Genomic DNA, 27,612 nt, shown 5'->3' with positions numbered 1-27,612 from the left:
AGCACGGTGGGCAGGAGGGGGTTACTATTCAATGAGGACACAGCCTCTGTTTTGAAAAATAAAAATATCCTGAAAAGTGATAGTGGTAACAATGATGGTACCCCGCGGAGAGATTTAATGCCACTGAAGGTTTCGCTTACAAATGGTTACAGGGATCAATATTGTAATTTGTATATTTCACCATGATTTTTTTTTTAAAGCTATTGGCCTCTCCCTAGAGACCAGGCCTGTTTTGTGGCCTGTAGGGTGGGGTGGCTTTTTTGGAGGTTTTTTTTTTTTTCATTAGCTGCCACCATTTCAAAATGAGATTTCACCTAAAAATGCAGACTGGGCTCTTAGAGGAAAAAAAACCAAATTCATGTGATCTGGCCATTCCGGACACCCACACAAGACCCTGGCCTCTTCAGACGGCACTGTGCTCCCCATTCAACCACAGCACCGCCTCCCCAGCCCCCACATCTCTCCTTTACTTCCCATGCCCCACCCCCCAGGGGCCTCCGAGAGAGGCAGGTGCCGCCTTGCAAAACGGGGGGGAGGAGGGGTCAGGTTTCTGCAGATCCTCCTCTACTGGGATGCGTCTGAGGCCTTCCCCAAGGATGCTTGACATTTTGGCCAGAAAACACCACCATCCAGTATTCTCCTGGTCAGAGACCTTCTCTGCTACTGCATCCCGCGGGCCCACAGCAAGGACCCCCCCTGCTGTCAGGATGCGAAAACAACTAGCTTTCCTTCCTCCGGGACCCTAGGCCCTCCCTTTGCTCTGAGGACTTGACCTTTCTTTTCTTCAGAATCAGGACCACGTGCCCAGGACGTGGCCCCCAGGGTGTCCACAGGGTTTTCCCCAGATTCAGGTGCAGAAGGATGTCCCCATAACGTTAAGCCACTCACCTAAAAACTCTCCCTCCCTCCTGCCCCCTTCCTGTGGGCTTCAGGAGGAGCAAACAGGACCCACCAGGCAGGACCTCCCCAGAGGCCCATGCAGCAAGCCTGTGCCCTCACCCCTGGCCTGGGGGGCCTCCATGCAGCATGGTCCCTAGAGCTCTGGACAGCAGGTCAAGGAAGAAAAAGCCCGTGGGGTCGAGGGGGCAATGCCTGTTCACTCCAGGGCTCCCTGTGGGGCCTTCAGCTACATGGCTACTGTAACCCCAGCCGTCTCCAGCATGTTCTGCGGCCAGAACAGACTTGCCCTCTGCAGCACCACAGCACTATTTCGTTCCTGTGAACCCCAAACCCCAGAGCAGACAGACCCAGCTTGGAAACCCTGCATTTTTAGTGAAATCTCATTTTGAATGGCCGCACTGCATTACAAAACCTCTAAGCCCCCCTACAGGCCATACTACAGGCCATTCAGGGTGAAAGCTCAGAAAAGGCACGTTCCTTCTCTCAGCCTCTTATCCAAACTACGGGGACAATCATAGAACCTGTACCCCTACAGATGTGTTCCCAACAGACACACAGCATAGGAGAAATGTGTGGCAGATGGTGGTGAACAGCATTATTATGGATCATGGCAACACGTTCTTTCCAATACTGTCTTATCATTTTTTGCATATATTCCACAATGCGTCACTATTGAAAAAAACCACAAGCATATTTTAATCAGAAAATAATACACATTTCTCTGATTATAATTATAAATTATAAATACCCTGGCCTGCGGGCATGAGTGGAGGGAATTCACAAAGGGACAGCGTCTGTTAGAGGAGGCGGGTGGACATGGTGTCTGACTCCTTTCCTTTAGGATGGGCCTTTTCACCATGACCTCAACTTTAAAGAAGAGAGACAGCTCACAGAAATGAAAAATCAAAACCTAAATCATGGGTGCCTAGGTCAGTTAAGGCTCAGTCAGTTAAGCATCTGACTCTTGGTTTCAGCTCAGGTCTTGATCTCAAGGGTTTTTGAGATGGACCCCTGCATCAGGCTCTGCGCACAGTGGGGAATTTGCTTAGGATTCTCTCTCTCTCTCCCTCTGCCTCTCCCCATGCACATCTTCTCTCTCTCTCTCTAAAATAAATATATAAATCTTAAAAACAAACAAACAAAAAAAACCCCTAAATCATGAGCCAAACCCAGGGGCCCAGTTTCTTCCTTTTGTCTTTAAGCCTCAGAAGCCCAGATAGCAGCTTTAAAAGTCTAGCCTTGTTGTTCCCAACAAATAAGTCCCCAAGAGGAATTGAAAGCTGACACTGCCATCCCCAATTTTAGGTAGCATGTGGAAGGCATACTCAAGGAACTGGTCTCCATGGGAAGTGTGTGGTTTGCAAAATACCTCAAGACCATTTCCCTGGGCATGTCTTCCCTTCCCCCACCCTGCCTGCCGCAGCGCACAAGTCCTGGGGTTTCACCGAGAGAACACACTAATCCCATCCTCTGAATTGAGCTTCCAGGAGGCTGAGGAACTTACCATAAATGCTGGCAGGTTTCTCTGCCTGAACCACCTGCCTCTATGTTCAAGCTCAATCATTGCTCTTTACTCGCTGTGTGGCCTTTGAGTAGTAGCGTAACCTCTCTGTGCCTTAATTTCCTCATAAGCAAAACGGTCGAGTTCATTCACTGATTTCAGAGAGTTGGCACAAATTCAAGTAGATTATATATGTAAGATGCTTAGTAAAATGCTCAGCCCATAGTGAGTACTGCTGTGATTATTTGAGAATTTGGTGTTGCATAGGTCTAACTCTGGGGGGAATGAACTGGCTGGTCGTCTTGACCCAAGTGTTCTGGTGGGTGTCTTCATTCTTCATTTCATTACATTGCAACACCTCTCTCACTCTGAATGGATAAAATGGCCACAGAAAGTGTTCACTGACAGGGGGCTACGGTAATGACACGCCCGTCATCTTATGTATGGAAAATCGGGTACATCAGGTCTAAGAATGCTGGGCAGCACTTACAATGAGAATGATCTTATTCTTTGTGCTAGAAACGTATCCCCTTCCTATTAAAAAGCAGGAACTGGTAAGTAACACAGCCCAGTGTGTATGGAGCAGACTCAAGGAACACGTGCCCCTGCGGCCAGACTGGACAGACTAGCCCAGGAACCCACATCTTCTATAACGCTGTTCTAGAACCTGGCTGGAAGTACATTGCATGCATTTTTTTTTTTAAGATTTATTTTATTTATTTTAAAGTAAGAGAGCGCAGGGTGTCGGGGCAGAGGGAGAGGGAGAGAGAGTCTCAGGCAGACTCTGGACTGAGCACAGAGCCCGACACGGGACTAGATCTCAGGGCCCTGAGATCACAACCTGAGCAGAAACAAGTCGCACACTTAAACTGAATGCACCACCCAGAGGTTCCACATGGCGTGCATTTTTTAGTGTTATTTATTTATTTATAAGAGAAAGCTTTTTTCCTGAGGAAAAAGTATATTACAACTGCTTGTTGATCTGCCCATCTCCCAGGGCCCCTCTGGGGCTGCCGTCTTGGATGGAAGCCAGGTGTAGACCAGAAACACTGACCAAGCTCCCACTGCACAGCGGGCCCTGTGCAGGTTACTAGACCATGGTACAAGCCCCACATGCCTTCCCGGCTCTAGCCAGGCCCACCGGAGCTCCCAAGTGCGAACCCGAGGTTCTTCACCTCTCCTGGGACGGGAACTCTGCCTCCTGCCTCAGTTTCCCTCCAGCCACACGGGCCGTCTCCATCTCCCCAACAACCACACTTGCTCTTCTGCAGACCTCACTCAGACCAGGGCCTTCCCGGTCCCCCTTGATCTGCCCCCCATCCGCTCCCATCCTCTGATCTCATTTTCTCAGCCTACTGGCTTTCCGTCTCCTTCCCCTGCTAGAGCAGCGCCACGCGCCTGTCTGGTTCTCTGCTTCATCCCAGCAGAACTGTTGTCTGGCACGTAACGAGTGCTCCGTAAACACCAGTGGACTAAAGGAATGAGGGGACCTCAGGATTTCCCAGGGCTTGGCCCACAGCCAGACACTGGCCTCGCCAGCATAAAGACCTTGCAAGGAGAGACTGCAGAACCCTTTGTGAAGAATCCTCTCTGGGACCTGCGAGACGGGGAACGCACCTGGAGTGACGCTGCGGATATTGACTCACGGGCAACCCAAGCAACGGAGCCGAGTTGTCTGCAACCCACCCCCTGGCCCAACCTCCAGGTCCGGGACTCTGGGAAAACCTGCCCAGAGCAGAAGAGGCCCCAAGATGACCAAGTCTGCTTCTGCTGCTCTGCGCCGAGATGAGATGAAGGACTCCAGTCCCTTGAGCAGATGTTTGGGCAAATTTCCTCTGTCCTAAATTAACAGGGACTGGCAGCCAGCATGGAAAGGGCCCTTCCAAGTCTTACTCAGAGGGGAAGAGAAAAGAGCCAGGTTCTTTGGGCAAAGGGGCTGGGTCTCGAAAAGACTTAGCAAGACTTTGCAAGAATGAAAAAACACAGGATGGAGGGTGGGCATGGTTCAAAGAACATTCTAGGCTTGGTGGCAACCTGGCCACGGCGCCGAAGGAACGCACCCCAGGAACCAGCGCGTCTGCGGACTCACGGCCCCTACCCGACCGTTGCTTTATGTCCGCTTTTGGACGTTCCTGAACCCAACGCGTCAGGAAGTGGGAGGCTGCGCGCTGGCTCCGGGCTGGGGTCTTAGCAGTCGGCCTGGATGGGCTCCTGCCAGCCCTCGAAGGAGGAATAAGGGAGCTTTCAGAAGGAGGAGAGCAAACCCAACCTCACGCAGGCCGTGAGCACGCCCCGGGCTCCAGGCAAACGGGGAGGAAATCAAAGTGTCAGTTTGCGTTAGGAAATCATGTGTGATGCTTCCCAGTCCCGGCCCTGCTTTTAAAATTAGCTAAATGAAGATGGCTGCAGTCCTTCCAGTCCGCCCTTACGACTGCTGACTAGCAGAAAAATGCATACTCCCTGGGTGTAGGGGCTTAATGAGCCGAGCAGATGGGGGCGGGGGCTGGGGGGGAGGGGTGGGCAGGAGGGTCCCGGAGCTGAGGACTTCACCCCCTGCCATGGTACAGCTGCCCACATGTCCTCGCTGGGCGGTGGAGAGGAAATGCCCTGATTCCCAACACCCCACTTCTCTCCCGATGCCCCAGCACCCCCTTGGTGGGCTCAGTAGCGCCCCCCCCCCGCCCCCGTCCCTGCCATCCCCACCCGGAGGACTGCAGTGGAGGCTCACAGCACCTTCCACTAGTCCCCCTGCTACCCTTGAGGCCATCCTTCATCCAGATTGCCGCCACAGTCTTACAAATTAGATACAAATTAGATCATGTCACTCCCCGTTTAGGACAAGAGCTCCCAGTTACTTTTGCAACAAAATCCAAACTCTTCTCTGTGTCTACAAACCCGGGCATGACCTGAGCCCCACGCGCCCCCGCTCCACCCCAGAGACCTCTCCAGGCTTGATTGGTGCCATCTGCCCCACACTCTCGCACTGCCCCCACGGCCTGGACCTGCTTTCATTTCCTCAAACACCCCAGGCTCGTCCCCATACTGGGACTGAGGCACCAGGCAGTTACTTCTGCCTGAGACCCTCTTCCCACAATCTGTGCAGCTCCCTTTTTTCTGCCTTTAGGCTTCTGTGCAAAGCCACCTCCTCAGGGAAGCCCTCCCTGATCCCACTCTCCAGGGTTGCTAGATTTATTAAATAAAAATATAGGACATCCAGTTAAATATGATTTTCAGAAATCAGGGACTTCTTTTTTACTACAAGTATGTCCCAAATCCCGTGCCATTGCATGGGACATACTCATACCACAGACCCATGTTGTCTGAGATCTGAATTTCACCGAGCCTCCTATATTATATCCCCTCACCTCCAAGCCCTTTGTCTAGCTCCTCTGACCTGGCTTCACTGTCTTCAGAGCACGTTCCCCATCTCGGAGTGGCCTGCTCACCAGCAGGCCTGAGGCTGGCCACCTGCTGAGCACAGGGACTTCCTCTGTAATGGGTCCCCAGTGCCTCGTGCCATACCTGCACATAGTAGGTGTTCAGTAAATACCCAGGGAGTGTTATGGAAGCTGAGGAGGCTAAAAGAGCATCACTGGGTTGTTTTCCACAAATGCTGGACTTCTGCCCATCTTTCTGCCCCTCCCTCCGGAGGGGCAACACTTCTCAGTCACCTTCGGATGGCCCCCAACCACTGCGTCCCAGCCCATGGCTCTGGGAACCAGGAAGTGGGGGTTTGGGACCCAGCCCTCCACCCACAAGCTCTACCACCTCAAGGAAGTCTGTCAACCTCACCATGTGAGTCAGCTTCCCCACCTGTAAGATGGGGGCAGGGAGCGGCCATCAGTCAAGCTCCCTCCAGCTCCTGGGGGAGGCCATGGCAGCGGGTGTGGGATGGCATGAGGGAGAAGAAGAGAAACTCCCCTGAGCCCAGAGACTCTTCTCTCGGACATGAAACCAATACAGCCCCACCCCCCTGCCTCCACGTCAGCAAACTGAGCTCCCAGGGCACGTGGAAGGTCAGCTGACATCTTCTGAGCACCTACTATGTGCCCGACACTTTTAGATCCCTGATCTCCTTTCATTGCTGAAACACCAGGAAGCCCACATCTCTAGATGGGGAAACTGAATCCCGAAGCACATAATATGGGACCTATCCAGACTTTGAGCCAAGTCTGCTAGATGACCCAAACTCTAGCCTGCTTATACCTTAAATATGTACAATGTTTATCTTTTAAAAGGAGCATGGCACCAAAAATGTAGAAAAAATACAAAAGGGTGTTTATTAATAAAAGAGATTATGATTTTCTTGTGGGTGTGGTGGCAGGGTGGGGGTGGCACTTCACCCTGCTAATTGCAATTTACATCAGACACTGGCATCAAGAATGATGTCTGATGGTGGAAATGCCTGAACCCAAGTTAGCTAGAAAACTCATTTCTCTGTGTCTTCTTTCAAAGGCTTCCAAACAGAATGAACTATAGGATTCTTTCACCCAGCAGCCTGTCCTTACAAGCAAGGGACTGAAAATGAGACCCTTTGCTCGATCTCCAGCAGGGCTTTGGGGCAACGACCTGGCCTCTAGCCTTGGAGGCCAGCTTTGCGTCCCAGCCAGCTGTGTGTAAGGGGCTTCAGCCCAGGGGGCCGATGACACTGTGGACGTGAGTCACCAAGGGCAAAGGTCTGCAGGGCCTTAGTCATGCCCCAGCCCAGCCTGGAGTCTGACCTTTCCCAGAGGGAAGCCCAGTCTAGAGAGACTCCCTCACCAGGTCTATTGTTTTAAAAGAAAACGCCACATTGGGCAAAACCAAACCCGCGGAGGAAAAACAGGTGGCAGGAGCAGATGCCTTCTTTCAGGTGGTTCCAAGGTTTCTAGGATACTAATTCGTGGAAAGATACTTAATTTAGCAAAAAAATTTTATTTTAAGCATGTGCATTTATATTTATTAAACAAAGCTCAAAATACAACCTTTGGGAACCTCCAAGTAATAAAATGACTCATATTAGGATGTGATGACTCAGTGGGAAAGAGGGAATGCCGCCACCCACGCCTCCTTTCTAAAAAATCAATTTGCCCTCTCAACAGGTGATGGGAGCCTCTGCCATCAGACTGTTCCAAGAAAATCGTCCAGCAAAACAAAACACAAGTTCTCTTCAAACAATTTAAGTTTCAAAGCTGAGTAATCCGAGGCAGGCAGGTTTCCAACCTACACCCCCGCAGGACACCGAGAGCCAGGGAGCTACTTGGCTGGGGCCGGGGGCCTGAATTAAGAAAGATTTACCAGCTGAAAAATTCCAAAACCCTGTGTCATGTGGAGGAACCTTCCAAAACATTGGATCCCACCCAGAAGCGGCGAGTCGCTCAGAGCCATGGCAACCCTGTTTCCGCTGCCACATCACTTTTATTTTTGTGTCCTTAGATTTTTTCCTGTTTTGCAATGTTTTGCTGGGACCCCCAACTCCGCCTGAGGCCTGGGTGGCCGGGGGCCAGGGTTACCAGCTGAAGTCAGGAACGGCCTGGACTTTGCCTGAACTTTGCCTGGAAGGTTACACATTTTTTAAATTTCAGAGAATATATGAAGGCTTTTAGGCAATTACGGAGGATGGTAAATAGAGAAGATCCTGATTATCCTGTTTGGTTTTTCTTTGTCCTTGTGGATATGAGTAGAGTACTTCCCTGGGGGCTGTGTGTGGGGGGGGGGGCTTGTTGATGATAAATGCCATTTGGGGTTTCCAGCTCTGTCATCAGCTACGGGCTGACCTGGGGCCTGTGGCTTATAGTCAGTTACCTAGACTATAAATGAGGATCATGTCACCTGCCTCTCGGGGCCGATGTGACATTTCAAGAAGACACCCATTCAACAGTATGAATGCCAGGGATTATTCTAGATGCTGCGGATACAGCAGCCAACACCGAGTCCCCACACTTGAGGAACGAAGAGTCTAGTGTGGGAGACCAGATAAACCAACAGGCAAGATAATTTCAGCTGTGCGAGGTGCCACCGAGAAAACAGAGCAGGACAATGGGACAGAAGGTGACAGTATTCAGGGGGTGGGGTGGGGGGGGATGCTGAACAACTTCTAAGCAGATGGGCAAGAAGGGGCTCTTTGAGAAAGTCACCTCTGTGCTGAGCCTTGAAGACACAGGAGGATGCAGCCTTGTAAGGAAATGGAGAAAAGGCATTCTAAGAGGAAGACAGCAAAAGCAAAGATCCTGAGGCGGAAACCAGCATGGGGTGCTTGAGGGCAGAGTGAATACAGGTGTACCTACAGCCAAGTGAGCGAGGTAACAGCCCAAAAAGCTGAATTCAGAGGGATGGGCAATGGCCAGATCCTACCGGCTCCTGGAAGTCATGAAAATGATTAAAAATAGCAATAAAAATAATATAATAGTCATTATTATTCCTGCTGCTATAAATAAAACGCCATTTTCCAAAACACCAGGCTTTTCTAACTTAAGAAACACCATGCTGCCCCTCTCCTACTGTTTTTCCATCCTTCTCCAATATGTCATCCTGCTGGAGTGCAAGCTGCCAATCCCATTTCGGCCGAAGGCTATAAAAAGAACGTTGGAGCCGGTGGTGCCGATGACCCAACTTGGGGGCTAAGATTAGCCCAGGAGGCTGTCACCTTTGCTTAATGTGAGAACCAGCTGGGGTTCCCCTTCCTTGGAAAACTTCAACCCGTTCCATTCCGCCCCGCCCCGCGGGGCCCTCGCCAGCCCAACTATCCATGGAGATGGGAACGGAGACGCGTTTTGGAAAAACGAAGTTGAGCAACAGGGATTCCCCCTGCAGAAGGCTGTCCCCGGGCTGGGAGGCCGGTGCTTGGGGTCGAGGGAGCAGGACCAACTCCCTGCGAACGCAAGATGCGCCCCCTGTCTGTTGGGGCCCTGAGGAGCCAGACATCCCCTGAGGGAGGGAAGCCCACCACTTGGCGGGGGGAGGGGAGCACAGGCACATCTCTGAGACCCTTGCTTTTCTGCAGCCACCAATCCAGAAACCCTGTTCGTCCTGGATTCCTTAAGCTAGGTATGAAAGAGCTCTGCACGGGTCCTCTCGAACCCGGTGACCCCCCTGCAAAATCCAAGGGTCTGTGTCATCACAAAACAATTCACCTCAGTGGCTCAAAACAGCTGAAGGGACTTTAGGCAAATTAACCTGGTTTTGAGCTTCCTTAGACAGAAGAGTTCACATCAAGGGTGCAGATTCTAGAACCAGTCTGCCTGGGGTCGAATCCCACGCTGCCAGTTAGCAGCTGTGTGATCTTCAGGAAGTGACTTAACCTCTCTGTGCTCAGTCTCTCCTTAGGAAAGTTAGAAGAAGAGCTCTCTGGTAGGGTTGTCATGAGGGACCCAGTGACTTAGTACACACCAAGTACCTGAACAAGGCCGGGCGCAGGGCTCATCATTATTATTGTTTTTCAATGTCCTCCTGGTTCCATGAGGTAAAATCTGACTCATCTTTGTTATTCCATAGCCTAAGTATAATGATAATAAAGACTAATGTTTCATTAGCATCTATAATGTGCCAGGATCTGTACCCCCAACTCCTGTCATCTGCTCTTCTCTCGTGAGAAGCAAGTCCCCTGTATTTTACCTGAGGAGACGCGGGCTCGGAGAGGGGACAGGACTTACCAAGACGCCAAATGTCTGTTTAGTAAAACGCATATCATGGATTAGCCCCCAGGCCTCCTGAGCTCAAAGCCTGTGCTTGCCACCATGGCCTGAGCCATTCTGACCAGAAGGACAACAGCAAACATTCAGTGAGCAGCTCCCCGCTCCCTAAGGACATACTGCCTGTGTGCGCCCTCCACTTAACTCCCAGCGGGGGTGGGGGTGGCAGCATTAGTACCTCATTTCAGAGAAAGGGAAACTGAGGCCCGGGGAGGTTAGACATGAGGACAATGCTGGCTGTGCCCTGTGGGTGAGCCGCCTCTCTTCTCCACGCTTGGCTGGCTGCCCCCCACGGGTCCCGGCTTAGAGGAGACAGTCCGTGGCAAGCGACTGTCAGAGAGCACAGACAGCCGCTAGTAGGCTTCCTTAGAGATCCCTCAGTTACTAATTAATTCCTTAATTACTCCTTATTCCTTATTGATACACAACTTTTCCGAGCTGAAGCAGACTGTTTTCCTCCCCCCAAGAGGTAAACTGTGAAATTTCTCCTGAAACCAAGAGAAAGCAAGCTGGAGAGGAAATGCCTTTGTTCAGTCACTCGACAAACAGGCGACGCCCCCACGCAGCGTCCCAAGTACCTGAGCTCCTGGGACCATGAAAGCTGGTTCCTAACTCTGTGAGGGACCTGGTAGGACCCGGCCTCTCTCCAAGCCACGCCGATCCCAGTTCCATCGGTGGCCCACCTGCCCCCGAGGGTACCTGCCAACCTGGGTGTGGGTAACAAGACACCTGTTTATTGCCCGCATTTCCCCTCTGCTAACAAGGGGTCATGAGCCCAGAGGCTTCTTGAGGGGCTCCACCGAACGCGCTCAGCGGTGTCCTCACACAGGAGGCCATCAGAGCTGGAGCAGCTAACGTGGGCTCCGTCATTTACACCCCACGCCTCCAGCCGGAGAGCTCGCCGTGACTCCCTATCACCTTACCCACGTGCTGGCCAAACCAAGGCCATGTCTCTACCTGGCACTGGGAAACCTCTCTGTTCTGGCCTCTGCCTGCTTATCTCAGCGTGCCAGCCACATCGGTTGGCTCTCTGATTTACAACAGCCCAGACAATTCTCGCAGCAGACACTGCCTTACATTGTTCCACCATCTGAAAAGTAAGCCTCTGACCAAGATGCTTAAAACTGGGCATGCCTCCATGAAGCCACCACACCAGGGAGCCCTTAAGTCTAAGAAATAATACCAAATAGCATTAGTTAATGTATACTGAGCACTAGGTACCAAGCGGTTTTTAAGTACTGAACGTGTAGGAATTCTTAATCCTATGACCATCTTATGACGTAGGATGGTCTTCATCCTCATCACACAGAAAAGAAAACTATTGCCCAGAGAGGTTAAGTAAGCTGCCTGTGGTCACACAGCTAGAAAACAGTGGTGCTGGATTTTGGCTGAAGGGCATGAGCTCTTACCTAGCTGACGAAAGGGATGGAGAGAATGTTGATCACTGTGTTACTTATAATAGCACAGAGCTGGGAGCAGCCATAGGCATAATAAATGAGTAACGGCTAACTGAAGTATTAGATAACCCTAGGATAGAATGCAATGTATCTGTTTAAATGTCTGCATCCCTAACCCCTCACTATACCACCTTGGCCCCTCAAACCCACGGTGACTGAGCACATACCCTTTAAACCACTTCCAAATCCACCCAAGGGCCACAGCCTTCCTTAATGTCATGCCTAGTCACAGAGCCAGCCCAACCCAACAGGAGGCATTGTGTGAATTGAGAAGAAACACCCCTTCCCCAGGACACCCTGCTTCCTCCTGCCAGTGGCTGTCTTAGTAATATACAGATTGATGACATACTCGTTTGAGTGGCAGTCCCTAGAGGAGACGCCCTTGTGCAGTGCACAGCCCTCACAACTGAACAACCTGCCTAGAGTAGTCTCTGTATCATCAGAGACAGTAAACAAACAAATATGAATATCACCTTAGAATGAACCTACTGAAATCACGTCCATTAAAGAAAAAAGTTAGGCTAGCATCCGTAACTATTAAATAAGTGCTTAACTTGAAATTTATCCTACTTCCTGGGGTGCCTGGGTGGCTCAGTCAGTGAAGCGTCTGCCTTCAGCTCAGGTCATAATCTCAGTGTCCTGGGATCGAGTCCCACATGGGGCTCCCCACTCAAGGGGAGTCTGCTTCTCCCTCTGCCCTTCCACCCACTTGTGCTTACTCTCTCTCTTTCAAATAAATAAATAAAATCTTAAAAAAAAAAAAAGAAATTTATCCTGCTTTAGATGATTCTCTTTTTACTATGTCTTCATTGGCAGAAGCTATTAATACCCAGCATATGGAACAAAGAGTATACACAGCCAATAAGCAAAAACATCAAACCTCTCATAGCAAAGGAGTGTATTGTAAAGAGAAGCATCAATTTGGCAAATGTTTTTTAATTTTAAAAAAAATTGGTGGGTGCCTCGGTGGCTCAGTGGGTTAAGCCTCTGCCTTCAGCTCAGGTCATGATCCTGGGGTCCTGGGATCAAGCCCTGCAGGGAGCCTGCTCCCCCCTCCCCCACCACCTGCCTCTCTGTCTACTTGGGATCTCTGTCAAATAAATAAAAATAAAATCTTTTAAAAAATTAAATAAATAACAATAAAAATAAAATGGTACTTCTGCGATGGGATGAAACCATTCCTGACATGGTGGTGAAGGAAGTTCGAATGCGTAGATTTCCGGAAGGGAACTAAAGCTCTCAAAATGACTACACAGAAATCCCACTTTAGGAACAAACCCTGAGTACACAGCGACCGGCGCTCACATATACAAGATTAGTTCGTTAATCCTAACGGTGTAGAAGCTTCACTGCGGCACTATTTGTCATAAAAATCCAAGTAGCTCGTGCTTACTGGCCCACAAGAAGCCCGGCACTCTTACGATGACTCAACAGGCATTAACCTAGTTAGCCTTCCCGACAACACTGTGGGGCAAGAACCTTTGTTATTATCATTCTGTGTATAAGGAACTGAAGAAACAGAAGGGGAGGTAACGTGCCTATGATCACAGAACAAGCCAGTGGCAAACTCGGCATCTGCACCCAGGAGATCCAGGGCCAGGACACACTTACTCGCCATGTTGAATGGCCACCCCTTTGGATAATAGTAAAAAGTTGTAAAGTTTTGCCTATGTTAAAAAAATAGTTGAAAAAAAATATATGGGAATTTGGGGTGGGGGTTCAACCTCATCATCCAATGGAACACCCAGGACCAGTGAGGACACATGGTCTACCATCTAGCATGGTCGATTCCCCCACCGGGAACCGTAGGGACATCTCGAGCTGAGAAGACTAGAAAGCCCTGCCCAGCAGAACCGATCCCCTCAGGCGATGCTGTTTGCAAGAAAAGAAGACGGTGCTTTGATCTGGTGCTGGCACACAAAGGAAGAGCTCAAAAAGCCCCCTGACCTGTGGTCTTCTCAGTAAACACGACTTTGGATTCGGCCGTGAAGTTCTGTCCGGTGAGGATCATCTGTTGGCCCCCGTAAACCAGGCAGCTGTCGATGTCCTGTCTCTCCACCATTGGCAGCTCGTGGGCAGATCGCTGGGCTGAGGGCCAGAGAAAGAGAAGTCACTGGGACAGCAGGAGAAGTCCGCTCAACAGAGGCTTTCTGCTTTCACAGCCACCAAACACGCTCTGCACCCCCCCCACTTTGTCACCTGTTGTCATGGCAAACATGGAACCATTGGCCCCAGCAACTGTGGGCTCTGGAAGTGCCATGTTCCTGCGAAAGGGCCCTCAGTCACTTGGGCTAGCTTGCTTTGAACCACACGGGGTTTTTTGTGAATCAAGGGATAGATGCCTGTTCACCTTATAGGAAGGTAAGGTGAATGAGATTTGATCTTTATTTCATAAAAGGGAAAGTCAACTTTTCCATAAGAGAGTCCCTTTGCCGGAGCGTACTCTCTCCTCATGCACTTGAGGTCAACAAATGCTTGAATGGATCATACGTGCTAAATGCTAGGGCCCAGTTCCTGCAGGGTTTAGACATACTTGCTCGGGAACTCACTGGGAATCCTAAACTGGGTCTGTGAAACAGCATGACGTTGTCCCATCACCTCTCTGACCTCACTTTCTAGGACCCCCCCACCCCCACCCCACTGCCTCAGTTGTGTTCCAGCCAGTCTTCTAGAATGTTCTCAAAGTCTCTCAAACATACCCAGCATACTCCGATCTGCGAGCGCTTGCATTTCCTAGTCCCCCTCTCTGGAAAGTTCTTCCTGATTACCTGGGTGGCTCCGTTTCTCACTTCTTGTAGGTTTCTCCTCCGACATCCCCTTCTCTGAGATGTCTCCTTACCCCGTACCCCTCTAACCTCCCGCCTTGAGGTTTAAAACAGCAGTCCCTGCTCGCTCGCTCTCTCTCTCTTTCCTTCTCTCCCCTTTATCTTGCATTATTAGTTCACCTGTCTTTCAAAATTTCTCTCTACTAGAATGTAAGCCCAGGAGGGAGCTTTGGGTACTGCTGTAAGCCGGGGACCAGGAACGGTGCCTTGGACTTAGTAGGGGGTACTCAGGATAGACGGACTGATGGTAGGATTGATAGAAGGAGGCAGATACGGATACATCTCAATATATCTTTTTTTTTTTTTTAAGATTTTATTTTTTATTTGACAGACAGAGATCACAAGTAGGCAGAGAGGCAGGCAGGCAGAGAGAGGGGGAAAGCAGGCTCCCCGCTAAGCAGAGAGCCTGATGTGGGGCTCGATCCTGGGATCATGAACTGAGCCAAAGGCAGAGGCTTTAACCCACTGAGCCACCCAGGCACCCCCTCAATATATCTTCATACATACAAGCACATACCTATCAATCTCTCTGCATACACCTATATCCTCACCTGTGTCTATGATGAATGAAAGACAGAGAAACAGGACAGGCTTATGCTAAGCATGGGGCTATGATGATATACTTGAATGCTCCCAGCAACTTTTAGAGGAAGGAAGCATTAAAATTATTCACATTTGCCTAGGGAGAAAACTCCGGCTAAGCGAAGTCAGGTGACCCCTGAGCCAAGGGTGTGTGGTGGAACTTAGATCTGAATCCTTCTGGCTTGTCCAGCTCCAGAGCCCCACCCCTTGGTCACTCTATCTAGACCCTGATTTTTCTGGAGGGCTGGCTGCGGGAAAGAATGGAGACGCTCTCCAGCCACCCTTCCTAGGCAGGGGGACAGGCATGTCCCTGTCAGCAAGAGCAACCCGTGGGCTCAGGCCTCGCCTTAGCAGCGTGGGCTGCAGAGGCCGGCCCTCCCCTTGTGAGTCAGCCCAAGCTCCTGGCATTCCTCCCAAGCCTGAGAACTGGGCCGAGGGCCAGGCCTTTCCGTGCCAGGGGCCCGAGGACCTCCCCATCCGGGAGCTGTGGCAGGCAGCAGCCGCGTGAGGCTGGAGGCTCAAAGCGAACCCTTCCCTGCCGGCCGGGCCGCACCTCCAGGCAGCCGAGCATCCCCTCCATCTCACCTGAAACTGTCTCCTTCAGGAGCAACCACGCCCTTGGCAACATTTCAGGAGTCTGTTGTGGACCAGCCGGATGCTCCCGGCCACTTCACCTTGAAAGTGCAACCCAATGACTCATGGTGATCCCTGGCTGGTTTTACCGCCTGCCAGGCTCAGCCCAGGGACCAGCCAGCCAGTGCTGTTCCAAGGGGCTGCCAGTTAAGAGTACATATTAAAAAGGCCTCACTGCAGAAGCTGCTAATTTCTCCCACATGGGCCGGGTTATTAATCCCTTCTTTCAATAGAAGAGTTTTGTATGACTTCCTAATTGAGCTGCCACAAATGGAGATTTATTAGCAGTGAAAACAGCAGTTGCATTGCCTGGAAAAGCAGGTCCTGACTTTTAAGATCTGCCTTTGATGAGTCTGGGGGACCGCTGGGGGCTTCTGGCCCCAGGCATGGGTGGGGAGGCGGCAAGAGCCGTCCCTCCCATTCTGCAGGTGGAAAGCCTGAGTCATCACTACTGGGCAAGCCAGCCATGGGCTCTCGGCCAGCCAGGCCGGGGACCAGCTGTGGCCGTGACTCTCGGCGCTGGGTGGGAGACTGGCCCCGACAGCTGGTCTGTGAATCACTGTGCATTGCTGTGAACCCGGCAGGCTCCTTCCTGGAGCAGCCTCATGGTGTCCCCCTGCAAAGCCTCGCAGTTTCAAGCCACCCCCTTTTTCTTCCTCGGCTGCATTTGCATTTCCCACCCCTTCTCCTCATCGGCAGGAAAACATTCTTTTTTTAAACAATAGTTTAAAGAGAGAGAACAAGGGTCCAGCCCAGCTAACTGTACTTTCTCCGTTCCCCAGTCCTGAACGTGAGGCGAGAGCTGGGAGCACCAGCACCCCGGGGAGCTTATCAGAAAGACAGAGCCTCGGACGCCCCCCTCCCCAGACCCAGGAAACCCAAGCTGCGGTGCAACAAGGAAAGGGGAATCCACGTGGTTATTATCCACTAGCGAGTCTGAGAGGCGCTCCTGGCCCTGACCATGAGAATGGGACCGGAAACTTATAGAACACTGACACCCAGGCCCTAACCCTAGAGCAGGGGCTCTCAGCCTGGGCGCTCCTGATGCGGGTACCGTCGGTGTGAAGATCAGCAGCAGCCCTGGTCTTCCCCACACTGGCTGCCAGCCGTACCCCTCCCCTGTGGACAACCAGCACTGTCCCTAGTCATAAAACTGGATGGCCCTGGGGAGGAGGGGGCCAAAATTGTCCCTGGTTGAGAACACTGTTCTACACATTCTGACTTCAATGCTCCGAGGGGACCCCAACAGAAATTTTTTTTTCCGTTTTTTTAAATGACCTCTAAGAATTCCAGTGGGTCCCACCAGGTATGATCTGCCAGAGACCATCAATGGTAGGATAACGCCGGACCTGGGAGCCAGAGGAGAGTCCCTGGTTCACTGCTGCTTGGGCTCTGGGGTCAGAAAGACACGATTTCTAAGTCTTGTGTTGGCCACCTCCCTGCTGTGTGACCCTAAGCAAGTCACTTCACCTCTCTGGATCACAGATGCCTCCTCGGGAAAATGCTGTCCGCTCCTGCCCTCGTAGGTCTGGTACCAACATCTTGGGAGAACATACTGCGTGTAAACGCGGGCTCAGGCAATACAGAGTTCGCGAAATAGCAGATACCGATCACCCAGACATCCACCGACGCCCGGACGGACGGACCCGTAGAGAAACACGATTCAGCCGCGAGAAGGAACGAAGCATGCTACGGGCCACACCATGGAGGAACCTTGAACACGTGATGCTAAACACAAGGCCAGACACCAAGAGACAGCTCTTCTGGGACCCGCGGATACAAACCGCTCGGAACGGGGCGAATCCGCCAAGACGGAACACAGACAGGTGGTCGCCAAGGGCCAGGGAGTACAGGGCTCCTTTCCTGGGGGGTGGGGGCGGACAAGCTCTGGAACTAGAGGGTGGCGGTGGCACACCACGAGTGTCCTCTGTGCCATGGGTTTATACCCGTTCAAGCGGGTCAAGCGGCGCAGTCTGTTATGTGTATTTTATCACAATAAGAAAAGTGTCTTATGTAAGACAAAAGCACTGAGGCAGCGCAGGGCCCACGGTAACCGTTCGAGAAATGACTTTCTCACTGTCGACTTTCAAAATGCCACGCTTTCTTGCTTAGCCCTTTCCAAAACATTTTCTCATTTGTTCTCTTTTTTAACCCTTCAGGGACAGCCCTACTGGAGCACAGACCAAGACACTTAATGTCTCTTAGGCCAGAGAGGAACAGACACCCAGCTCCGGCACCCTCAAGGGGCAGCCCCGCACAGGTCACACCCTGGTCCTAGTTCGGGGGGGTCCTCGCGTGGGGGTCCTCTAAGCTTGGTTCCCCCTCTGGGCGTCGCGACTGTTCACAAACCCACCTCATGGGCCGTTCCAAGACTCCCATAAGAGAACCCACAGGAAAGGTATGTGGCTCAGTCAATTCCAGCCAGCAAGGCTACGGATACGAGACCCTGTAGTAGAGGCTCCAGCAGTTTCCATGCGCCAGGCGCAGGCTAAGCGTGGCTGCCTCAGATGCTGCATTTCACCCAGCCTGCGCCCCCCACGTCCACCTGCCGATGCACGCTACTGAGCGGGTCACTGTTGCTCTTGGTGGATCCCGACCCAGAAACTGGATTGCTCAACCTCGACTGGCGGGAGTTGCTCAAGAGAAGGCTCCCGGGTCCCCTGCCGCTGGGCCCCCTGGTCGGAGGAGGCGCCTGATAATCATACAGGTGCTCAAACCACACCCTCCATCCCCGGCACCCAGACCGCCTAGAATTTGCAATGGTAACAACCCTTCCAGGCGACTTGTTACACACATCTGTTTGAGCGCCAACTCTGACACTTATAGAGGCCACCTGAGGACGAGGGGACCTTCTCCAGGGGATCCCCCAGCATCCTCAGAGAGCCCGGAGGTAAAGCAAACAAATCCAATTAGCCTCTGAAAGAGGAACTGAAGAGAGGCAAACAGCAACCAAAATTACCCTCCTGGGGTCCACTTCCTCCTCTCTCTCTCTCTGATGCAACCTCTCACACCGATGGCTGCTAATTGGACCACCCGAGACCTGCGAGAGGGCTCACAGGAAGCCCAGGTGTGCACACCAACCCCCATCAGTCCCCACTGACTCTCAATGGGCCTCTCAACCACTAGAAATTCCGGACCATCCAAACCAAGAGCCGCCATGTCAAAGCCATCCTGAGGGCTGGGCTCTCCCTGTGGGTGAAGTCGAGAACGTTCTGCTCCAGCGCAAGCTTCTAGGTGGCCCCACCAAGAAACCCCCAGGCTTCCCTCCTGCCCCCAGATCCCGGCAGGTCATAAAGGGGTTCGGGGCTCCTGGGTTTTATGGGCTCTGAATCAACAGGGCACTGCTGGTTTTAACCAGTTCGGGTGTTTGCTTTTCTGCAAAAGTGGCTGGTGGGGAGCAGAGCAGGCAGCGGCTGGGGGAGATTCGCACCAGCTCAGGGTGGTGCGGGTCTTGCCTGCGTCAGCCTGGAAACGGGACGTTACTGCTCGCCTGTCTACAATTCACCCGTCATCAGGGTATGTGGCCAAGAATTACGATCTACCCGAAAAACCTCAAGAGACAGGCAGGAGAGGCTGGTCCGGGCAATCTGATTCTGCAGAGTGGCTGGATTCGGCTAATAATAGCAAGTAATTACAGCTGACAGAGAGTGCCTTGGATTCTAAGCACTTTACACGCATGTATTTGTTGATACCATAAAACACACATGAGGAGGCAATTTAGGGTTGTGGATAAAAGGATGCTGCCACGTCAGTGCTGGAGCTCAAAGCCCAGCTTGGTGGCTTCCGAGCTTTGGGACCTGGGGCAAGTCACTTCTCTCTGTCTCCCTTTTCTCATCTATAAAATGAAAATAATCATAGTACCAACCCCATAGGGCTATTTGCAAATTAAATGTATCAGTGCGTGGGAAGCGTGTAGCATTTTGACAGGCTCACTGAACCTTAGTTACATTTATTTTTACTGCTGAGCTTCAAGGGACCACTAAGCAAGAATCATTCCCATTTTGTAGCTGGGAGCACTGGGTCTCCCAGGGGAGAAGGGGTATGCCTGAGAGCTCACAGCTAAATAAGGCAGACAGACCGACCATGGGATTCTACTACCCGGAGGGGACCCTTTTCAGTAAAGGCTTTCCCGCTGGGAAAGCCACCAGCCAGCCTAGGCAAGAGGGGACAGCGGGAGGGGGCAAGGGAGGGGCCCCCATCAGTCTCATTCCGGGCAAGCACTGGCCACCCCTGGCCGCAGTGCACCAGCTGCTGTCCACCCTTCTTGTCTCTACAGCAGGCTGCCGTCCTTGGCTGTGAGCCCAGCCCAGCTCAGAATACAGTGCTGACGCAGGACTCGCCTGAGACCGGCCCCTTAGGTCCCTCAGCCCCTGCCGTGATGATTCCGGGGTCTTCCCTGGGAAGTGGGAGGCGGGACAGCAAATCTCCCTGAGTGTGGGGTTCAACTCTGCGCGAGACCTGTCGGCACTCACCCCGTGGGAGTGAGGTGTAGAGTGCACAGACACGTGGGGCCCGTGGCACACACGACCATCTTCTCACTCCGGACCTCGGGCGGCCTCAGCTTTCCCATATGGAATACGGAGCAGTAACATAGTTCCCTGCAGGGCTGGTGGGTTTCATCTCCCCGAACTCACAAAGCAGGAGGGCCACGGTGGACACTATGACCTCTCCTTGCTCAGAAAATCACGCTCCCATTCCAAAGTGCTAAGAGGCGGCCCCATCAGATGATTCCCTCCCTGAGGGCCACATGACCCTCCATCTGACTGCCGGATGAGCTTTCTGATCGCTGCGGGCCTCAGCCAGCCTGCACGGACAGAAGGACACAGGTGTCACCCCTGGCTCGGCCCCTCGCCTTGCCAGGCACAGCTGCAGCAAATCACAAAATGCTTCCACACTTCCGCCCACGTGAAAAGCAGCTCCGAGAGGACAGCATTTCACGCCTCCAACGCTCACTGGCACTGGTCAATGTTTCTGAATGAATGGATGGAGCAAGTCTTTCGGGTGAGCCTAGCGAGGCCATGAGGAGGCTGGAAACAAGTTAATACACGTGAGAGCCGTGGGCACATGGCAGACTTTGAATCAGGGCGGTTTTGCCTTCCCTGCCCTTGCGTGACTAGCTCCGTGAGGGGCCATAACCTTCCATCAGATAACCATAGGGATCAGCAGGGTAGCCTCCCAATCTTGGCCCCCTCCCCACTAAACCTGGCCACCTGACACTACTCACCACCCGGCCCACGCACTCCATAGGCCAGAAAACCACCCAGGTCCCTTCTCAGCAGCAGGGGGTGCTGCTTGGTGCCCACTCCCCAAACCCGTGTTTGTTAAACTCCCACACCTGTCTGCTGCTGCCTCGGCTGTGGTCTCTTGGCAGCGACAGAGTGGCAGGCAGAGGTGTATGCAAAGCTGCTGTGCAAAACCACGGGAAGGGTGGCCAACCAGCAAGTGTGGGGCATACCACGGGAGAGGCACTCGGTTATCCTGCTGGGGTTTCAGCTGGCAACTACTGTAGGACACACACACATACGCATTTAACCCCCAAGAAATAGGTATGGCTACCATCCCCATTTTACAGATGAGAAAACTGAGGCACGGAGTGTTAAGGAACTTCCTGTGACTACCTAGCCACTAAGGAGCAGAGGCAGGCTTCAAACCCAGGCCCAGACCTCATCACTGCCTGAAACTGCTTCCCCCCATCCCATACGTTTCTGGTGTTTCTGAAATGTGGTTTCTTGGTCCTTGCTTAAAAGTCTCCCTGGGCAGCAGGGGCTGAAAAAGGCCTGGCCTAGCCACCTTCTGTCCGATGCTCAAATTCCCTCCCAGATTTACGGCTATAGCAGCTCGGGAATAACCTACTGCCGTGGGTAGCTGGGCACCCACAGGCCTCTGAAGTTGCTGAGCTGGTCTCCTGGGTATATGAGAGGATGCCAGTTTGGGGGTTCTGGCCTAAATTAATCTTTCACCCATGCTGTCATTCCACGTCCAGCACGATGTGAATGTCATCTCTGGTTTGGCCCCCTACTAGTTGTGTGACCATAGGCAATTTATTCAGCTTCTCTGTGTTTCTGTTTTCCCAGCTGTGAAATGGGAACAGATACTGAGTACTGAGTTCCCCGTGTTTTTGATGATTCAGCAGCAACATGGAAAGTGCTGGACTCACAGCAGGTGTCTGGTAATTGTTCTTCTTCCTTTACCTCTTCCCTGCCAGGTCCCTGTTGTCGCTTTTTAAGTATTTATGAACATCTATGTGTACCAAACAAGTTTGAAAATACAGATCCCATCATGTTAGTCCCCTACTTGGACCTCAAGGCTTCCCACTTCACTTGGAATAAAATCTGAGACCCCAGCTTCATCTCCAGAGCGCTCCTGACCTCTAGTCACTCCATACAGCCTCCCCAGCTGCCCTTCTGTTCCCTGAAGACCTGGAACTTACCCTGCCCCAGGGCCCTTGCACTTACTGTATTCTTCAGCTGGGCCATGCTCCCCCACCACTCAGGCCCAGCTTAATGTGTCACCTCTTCCAAGAGGGTCTCCCCTGATCGGGCATACCCAAGTGTGCTGGTCCCCACCCCTAAGTCACCAACACATCGTCTTGTTATTTCCATCACCACACTTAGCTGTTTGAAATGATGGTTTTCATTACTTGTTTATTGTTGGATTCCCTGCTAGAGTGTGTCTTCCACAAGGGCCAAGACTTTCTTTCGATCACTGTTTTATCCCTAGTGCCTAGAACAGTGTATCATGCACTCCAAACATATTTCTAAGTGGTAAAATCCACATTAAGAAGCCCATATGAATTAGGTGGGTCCTCTCGGCTTCTGGCAGAAGCAGGTGGACACGTTAAGCATCTTTGCTTTCTGAAGCAAATGAGGGAATATGCCAGGCTGGTCCCACTGATTCTAAGGACATTCACGAGGCAATCCTGCGCGATCACCCATCTCCCAAGCCAGACCTAGGGGAGTGAGGGGGAGCAGCGAAGGCCTACTAAAGAGGGAAGGAACACAGTTGGGTGTTCCAAGCTCTTGCTTGCAGAAAAGGGCATATAAAACAAGCAGACTTCCAGACGGTGAATGATGGACCCCGACCCTACCTCACACCATACAAAAAATTAGCCTGAGATGGAGTGTATCCCTAGACCTAAAAGCCATAATCAAAAAGCTTCTAGAAGAAAACACAAGAGAGTATCTTTGTTCCCTTCAGACAGGTAGAGGGATTTGTTGGGGGGGCTGCAAAGAGCACTAACCCCAAAGGAAAAGAAAATGGTAAATCAGGACTTCATCAAAATTTATCAATGCCCATGAGAAGACACAAATAAAAAAATAAATAGGCAAACCACGGACTGGGGAAAATATTCATAGTACATACATCTGACGAAAGACTCCTATCCAAAACAATTGCCATCCAAACAATTGGTGCGTATTAACAACAAAAGTCTGAGATTTTTGCCAATAAAAAAATGGGCAAAAGCTTTGAATGGACACTTCATCAAAGAAGACACAGAAACAGCCCAGAGGCACACCACCGGCACTCAGCACCCTGACTCATTAAGGAAATGCAAATTGTGCCCAAGGGGGTAGACTTCAGGCTCCCCGGAATTATAAAATGATTTAGGAAACACTTAAATTGGAACACATCCTTTCCCCATGAAGGGGTAATTCCATTTCTAGACATCCACCTGGGAGAAGTTGGAAGCACTTGTCCACAAAAGACCCAGAACGAGAAGGTTCATGGCAGCCTTCTCCACAGCACCCGAACCTGCCAACAAGCCCAGCGTCTATCAATGGAAAATAATCGTTAGAGTCGCACAACTGAATAGTGCTCGGCGAGAAAAAGGATACACTATCGAGTCATGCCATAAGCGCAACGGATCTCAAAATCACGGTGCCGAGCAGAAGCGGCCAGCCCCAGGAGCCCACGCTGCAGAATTCCATCAAGTAAGTACCAGAACCGGCAAAGCCAATCTACGGTGACGGGAATGAGAAGAGAGGTGGCCTGGGTGTGTGGGAGTGGGGAGGAGGCGCTGGCGGGCGGGGAATGAGGGCCCTTCCAGGAGGCAAGGAAATGTCCTGTGTCCCGTTTTGAGTCGTGGTCACACAGGTGCTGGGAATTGTCAGAAATCATTCAGCTGAAGACGTGCGGTTGTGTAACTGATTGTATCTTCACTAGACCTCGGGGACACCCAGTTACGTCACGAAAAGGGAGAGACTGGAAAGAGCTTGTGAGAAAATCCACCTGCCGCTCCCCATCATACACCCGCCCCCCAGGTCCTGCGTAAAGAGCAGAGCGAACGTCCATTCTGCGCTGGGAGTGGGCAGGACTTGGTGGAAAACCGGTTTTGGCGTTTTCTGAAACTCTATGAACAGAGACAGGCCCCTCTGCAGGGCAGGAAGTGAACTCACGGGCAGGTTCTCAAGGGAGAAGACCTCTGCACCTGGGGACAGTCCCCCCCACCCCACCTATCTCCTCATGGCCTTTCTCTCCCGCCGGGCAGCTTGGAGATGCTTGTTTTCACTATTTTTTTTTTTTTTTTAAACAACCATTCTAGAGATAGTTGCTCTGTGGCAGGCCCTGGCTGACACCCTCTGGTTTCTGTCCTTACCGGAGAGAGAATGACAAGTGAATTGGGTTGTCAGCACACAGCGGAGGCCCCGGTACCCTGTGGGGTCAGGACAAGAGACTTCCTTGAGGGGCCATGTGAACGGCAGCCTCAGCGAGGAAGGGGCCCAGGGACTGGAGGGAGGGAGGAATGGGGGGGGGGCGAGGTCGGGAGGGCTCCAAGCTTCGCAGCACAGCAGAATCACCAGGCGACCTCGGAAATGTGTCCACGCACAGACCCCACCCCTGACCGACAGACTCGCCGTCTCTGGGGTGGGACTCAGGCCTCATCCTGTCTTCGAAGAACTCCCCGGGTGATTCCAACGGGCAGCCAAGTTTGAGAACCTGTGTTCTGGATGGAGGGGACAGCAAGGGCAAAAGCCAAGAGAGAGACGTCCCAGAAAGATGCCCGGTGGGTTTGGGGACCGAGGAGCAGAGACGTATGTGAAGTCAAGAAACGCAGCGAAGGAGGCGTCCTGGGCTGACCGGAGCGCCCGCCGGCTAGAACTCCGCAGCCAGCCAGAAGCTCACACCTGACTAGATATGGAAATACGGTCTTTGAAGGTGCAAGCAAGCTCAGGATAGAGAGCAGATCAGGCAGGATCAGCGTGGGCCCCCACCCCAATGACCGTGTCCTTGGATGAGACCGAGGAGAGGGTCTCATGAGAAGGCGGCAGAGACTGGAGTGATGCCCCCAAGAGCCGAGGCGTGCAAGACCACTGGCCAGCACCTGCAGCCAGTGGAAGAGGGGTCTGGAACATCCTCCCATAGAGCCTCCAGAAGGAACCACCTGGCTGAGCCCTGGATTCTGGGCTCTGGCCTCTTGAACCATGAGACAACAGATGTTTGTCATTCTGAGGCTCCCCGTCGGGGGCACCCAGTCCGTGCTCACCTTGGGAAAGTCCTACAAGATGGACCCAGGGGTGCAACCACCCCGAGAAAGTCACACTGGTGCTGAGAACACAGAGGAGCCTCGAGGAAAGGAGAGCTGTCCCATGGCAAGGCTCTGGAGGAGGAAAGGCACCGCAGCTGCATGTGGGTGTGTGGTTGGGGAAGACAGGGGTGTGCCCTCCTGCCCTCGGCTGTGTTCCCTATTCCCAGAGGAGCAGGAGTCGTGGCTGTTGGTTGTCATCTGCAGTGGGAAGGGAGTGGCGGCACCACCCGGAGCCGGCAGGACCAGGGAAGCTGCAAGGTCAGCTCGGCTGACAGTCAAGGGAGGGAACTGGAAGCACCTCCTTGGCCATATGGAAGGCTCTGGTGGGAAGGGGGAAGTAGCATGGAGTGCCCGTCTCCGCAAAGGGGAGCTCTGACCTCTTGCGAGCTGACCTGTGAAGGAATGTGAGCAGTGGACGGTTCTAGCAAATTAGTCCACTTTCCAAAGAGTGGCCTCCAGTAATCTGCTCAAGTTGTTTGATTTTGTTTTGTTTTGTTTTGCTTTGTTTTCACTAGAATCTGAGAACGTACCCTTGACCTCCAAGATGGTATAGAAGCAGCACGTCCAAAGTGTAAGTAAGCGAGCCTTGCAAATAAGTAGCAGTCCACTGAGTGCTTTTCCTGCCAACTCACCCTCCCCATGGGGTCCATCCTAAGTCAACCCGTCAACAAACACTTACTGGACACATACTGTGTCTGCATAGGCCACAGACTAAGTGTCAATAAATAGTTACTGAATATCTCTGTAGGAACCCTAGAGTAAGGCCATTCGTCAATAAGTATGTACAGAACCATCAGGTAGTGGTCAAAGAAGGGAATAAAAATGACAGAGGATTCTGGGTGAGAGAGAGAGACCAACTGGTGGTTCAGTGTGGTATTGCAAGGAACCATGGTGTTCTAGAAACCTCAAGAAGTTATTTCGCAGAAGTGGAAAGTTGGAGACTCCGGCTCTGCTGCCTACTGAGTAAAAATGAGTGAATCACTTTACCAAGAAAGTCTGTTTCCTTATCTGTCAAAAGGAGGTGGTTGAATCAGCCAAATACAGAAAAAAGCCTACGTCTGAGGTTCAAATAAGTTTGTAACACCCCAGAGATCTTGCTGGAGGTGCTCATGGTTCACCATGTGATCCTTAAAGGGGTGATCCTTAAAGTCTCAGATCAATAGGAGATACGCTGACACAGACACAGAGAGAAACAGGGTACTCTGGCATGTGCCTCTCCTGAGGCCACCTGCTCCCCACCTTGCTACAAACCACAGCCCCATCCTGTAGTGTGAGTCATTGCCAGAAAGAGGAGAGTTTATCTTCTCAAAATCCCCCAAATTACTGAGGAAGAGCCCGAGTTTCCTTCCCAAAAACATCTCGAGATGTTCAAAACCAACATCGGAGCAGGGCAGCCTCCGTGGCTAGCACTCAGGGGACAGGGGTGGGGTCTGCTGGGTAGGGGAGGGGAATTCCAATGTTTCTGAGATGATGTTTTTCAACACTTGTTTTCCTTTGTTGTCTGCTGTTGGGTCTTTCTCTTCTAACATCAGAGGATAGACTCACCACCACGTTCAGCCTGATCCACACACATCGTGACTCGTAAGGCTGGAAGAAATCATAGGGCCCCTTCATCTTTTTCCAAAGACCAACCAAGACCAAGTTCTGGCTTCTCTCCCAATGAGAGCCCAGGCTCTTTCCTCATTGGCTTTCAATCCTGAGAGTCAGGCTTCCTCAACCTTCTCTGCATAAAGATATTCATGCATTTGCTTTACTCATTAATGTCTGATTAAGATTATCTCTGATTAATCAAAGCCACATGAAGATTTCCTCTGATCCACACAGTATTTTGAACTTGCTGCTGTGTTTTTTTATTTTGTTTTTAATCAGGAGAGTTTTGGTTTGTCTTAGAAAGTCAGAGGATTTGGCCACCCCCAGCCTACAGGCCCACATGGAAATACTGGCTGGGGTGACAAAAAGGCACTCTCTTTAGGTGGGGAACATGTCCTCCTGCTCCCTGGTCTCCACCACTCCCTACTGCCTCCCACCAAGCCACTCTACTCCTCCATGGGACCTGGCCTCCATAGACAACAGATTTTTGCGACACAGAATTATGGTAAAATGTCCAGTAGAAAGGAAAAAGATCCCTGAAACCAGAACATGACTGTAACAACATAAAAAATGCTCTCAGAAGAAACTAAAAAATATATAAACAGTTTCGATTTCTGCAACAATGTTTACTTTTTTCTCCTTCATGCTCTGACAAACCATTTGTGAACTCTCAAAGCCAGGGTAGACAATAAGCTTTGCCATGTCAAAAAGCAAAAAACCAACTACAAATCCTGCCTCAAGTACCCGGGAATGAGCTCAAGGCAGCTGCTTCTTTCAAAGCCTCGTGAGAACCGCGCCGGCTCCTACTCAGGGCCCGTGCACATGGCAGGTCTCGGCCACCGCATACTGGATCATTCTAAGATTCCTCTGGATCTTTGTCTGGGCATCTTTCCCTGTCCACATCGCAGCTCTGCCGGCACAAATTAGC

At 51.7% G+C, this 27,612-nt stretch overlaps 1 protein-coding gene across 7 annotated transcripts in view; it reads right to left on the bottom strand.

Moving 5' to 3' along the window:
* The window catches only part of NFATC2 (nuclear factor of activated T cells 2), a 155,482-nt gene that overhangs the window by 47,646 nt on the left and 80,224 nt on the right, over nucleotides 1–27,612 (bottom strand). For all 7 annotated transcript variants that reach the window (XM_004746192.3, XM_004746194.3, XM_004746191.3 and 4 more), the window contains exon 6: nucleotides 13,476–13,616. In XM_004746192.3, coding sequence (XP_004746249.1) covers nucleotides 13,476–13,616 — 141 coding nt within the window. The remainder of the gene's footprint in view (nucleotides 1–13,475; nucleotides 13,617–27,612) is intronic.

Source organism: Mustela putorius, unplaced genomic scaffold, assembly GCF_011764305.1.
Source record: "Mustela putorius furo isolate JIRA1106 unplaced genomic scaffold, ASM1176430v1.1 tig00000592_pilon_pilon_pilon, whole genome shotgun sequence".
NCBI lineage: Eukaryota > Metazoa > Chordata > Mammalia > Carnivora > Mustelidae > Mustela > Mustela putorius.
The sequence above is the reverse complement of the archived record's forward strand: the minus strand, read 5'-3'. Positions and strand labels throughout refer to the sequence as shown.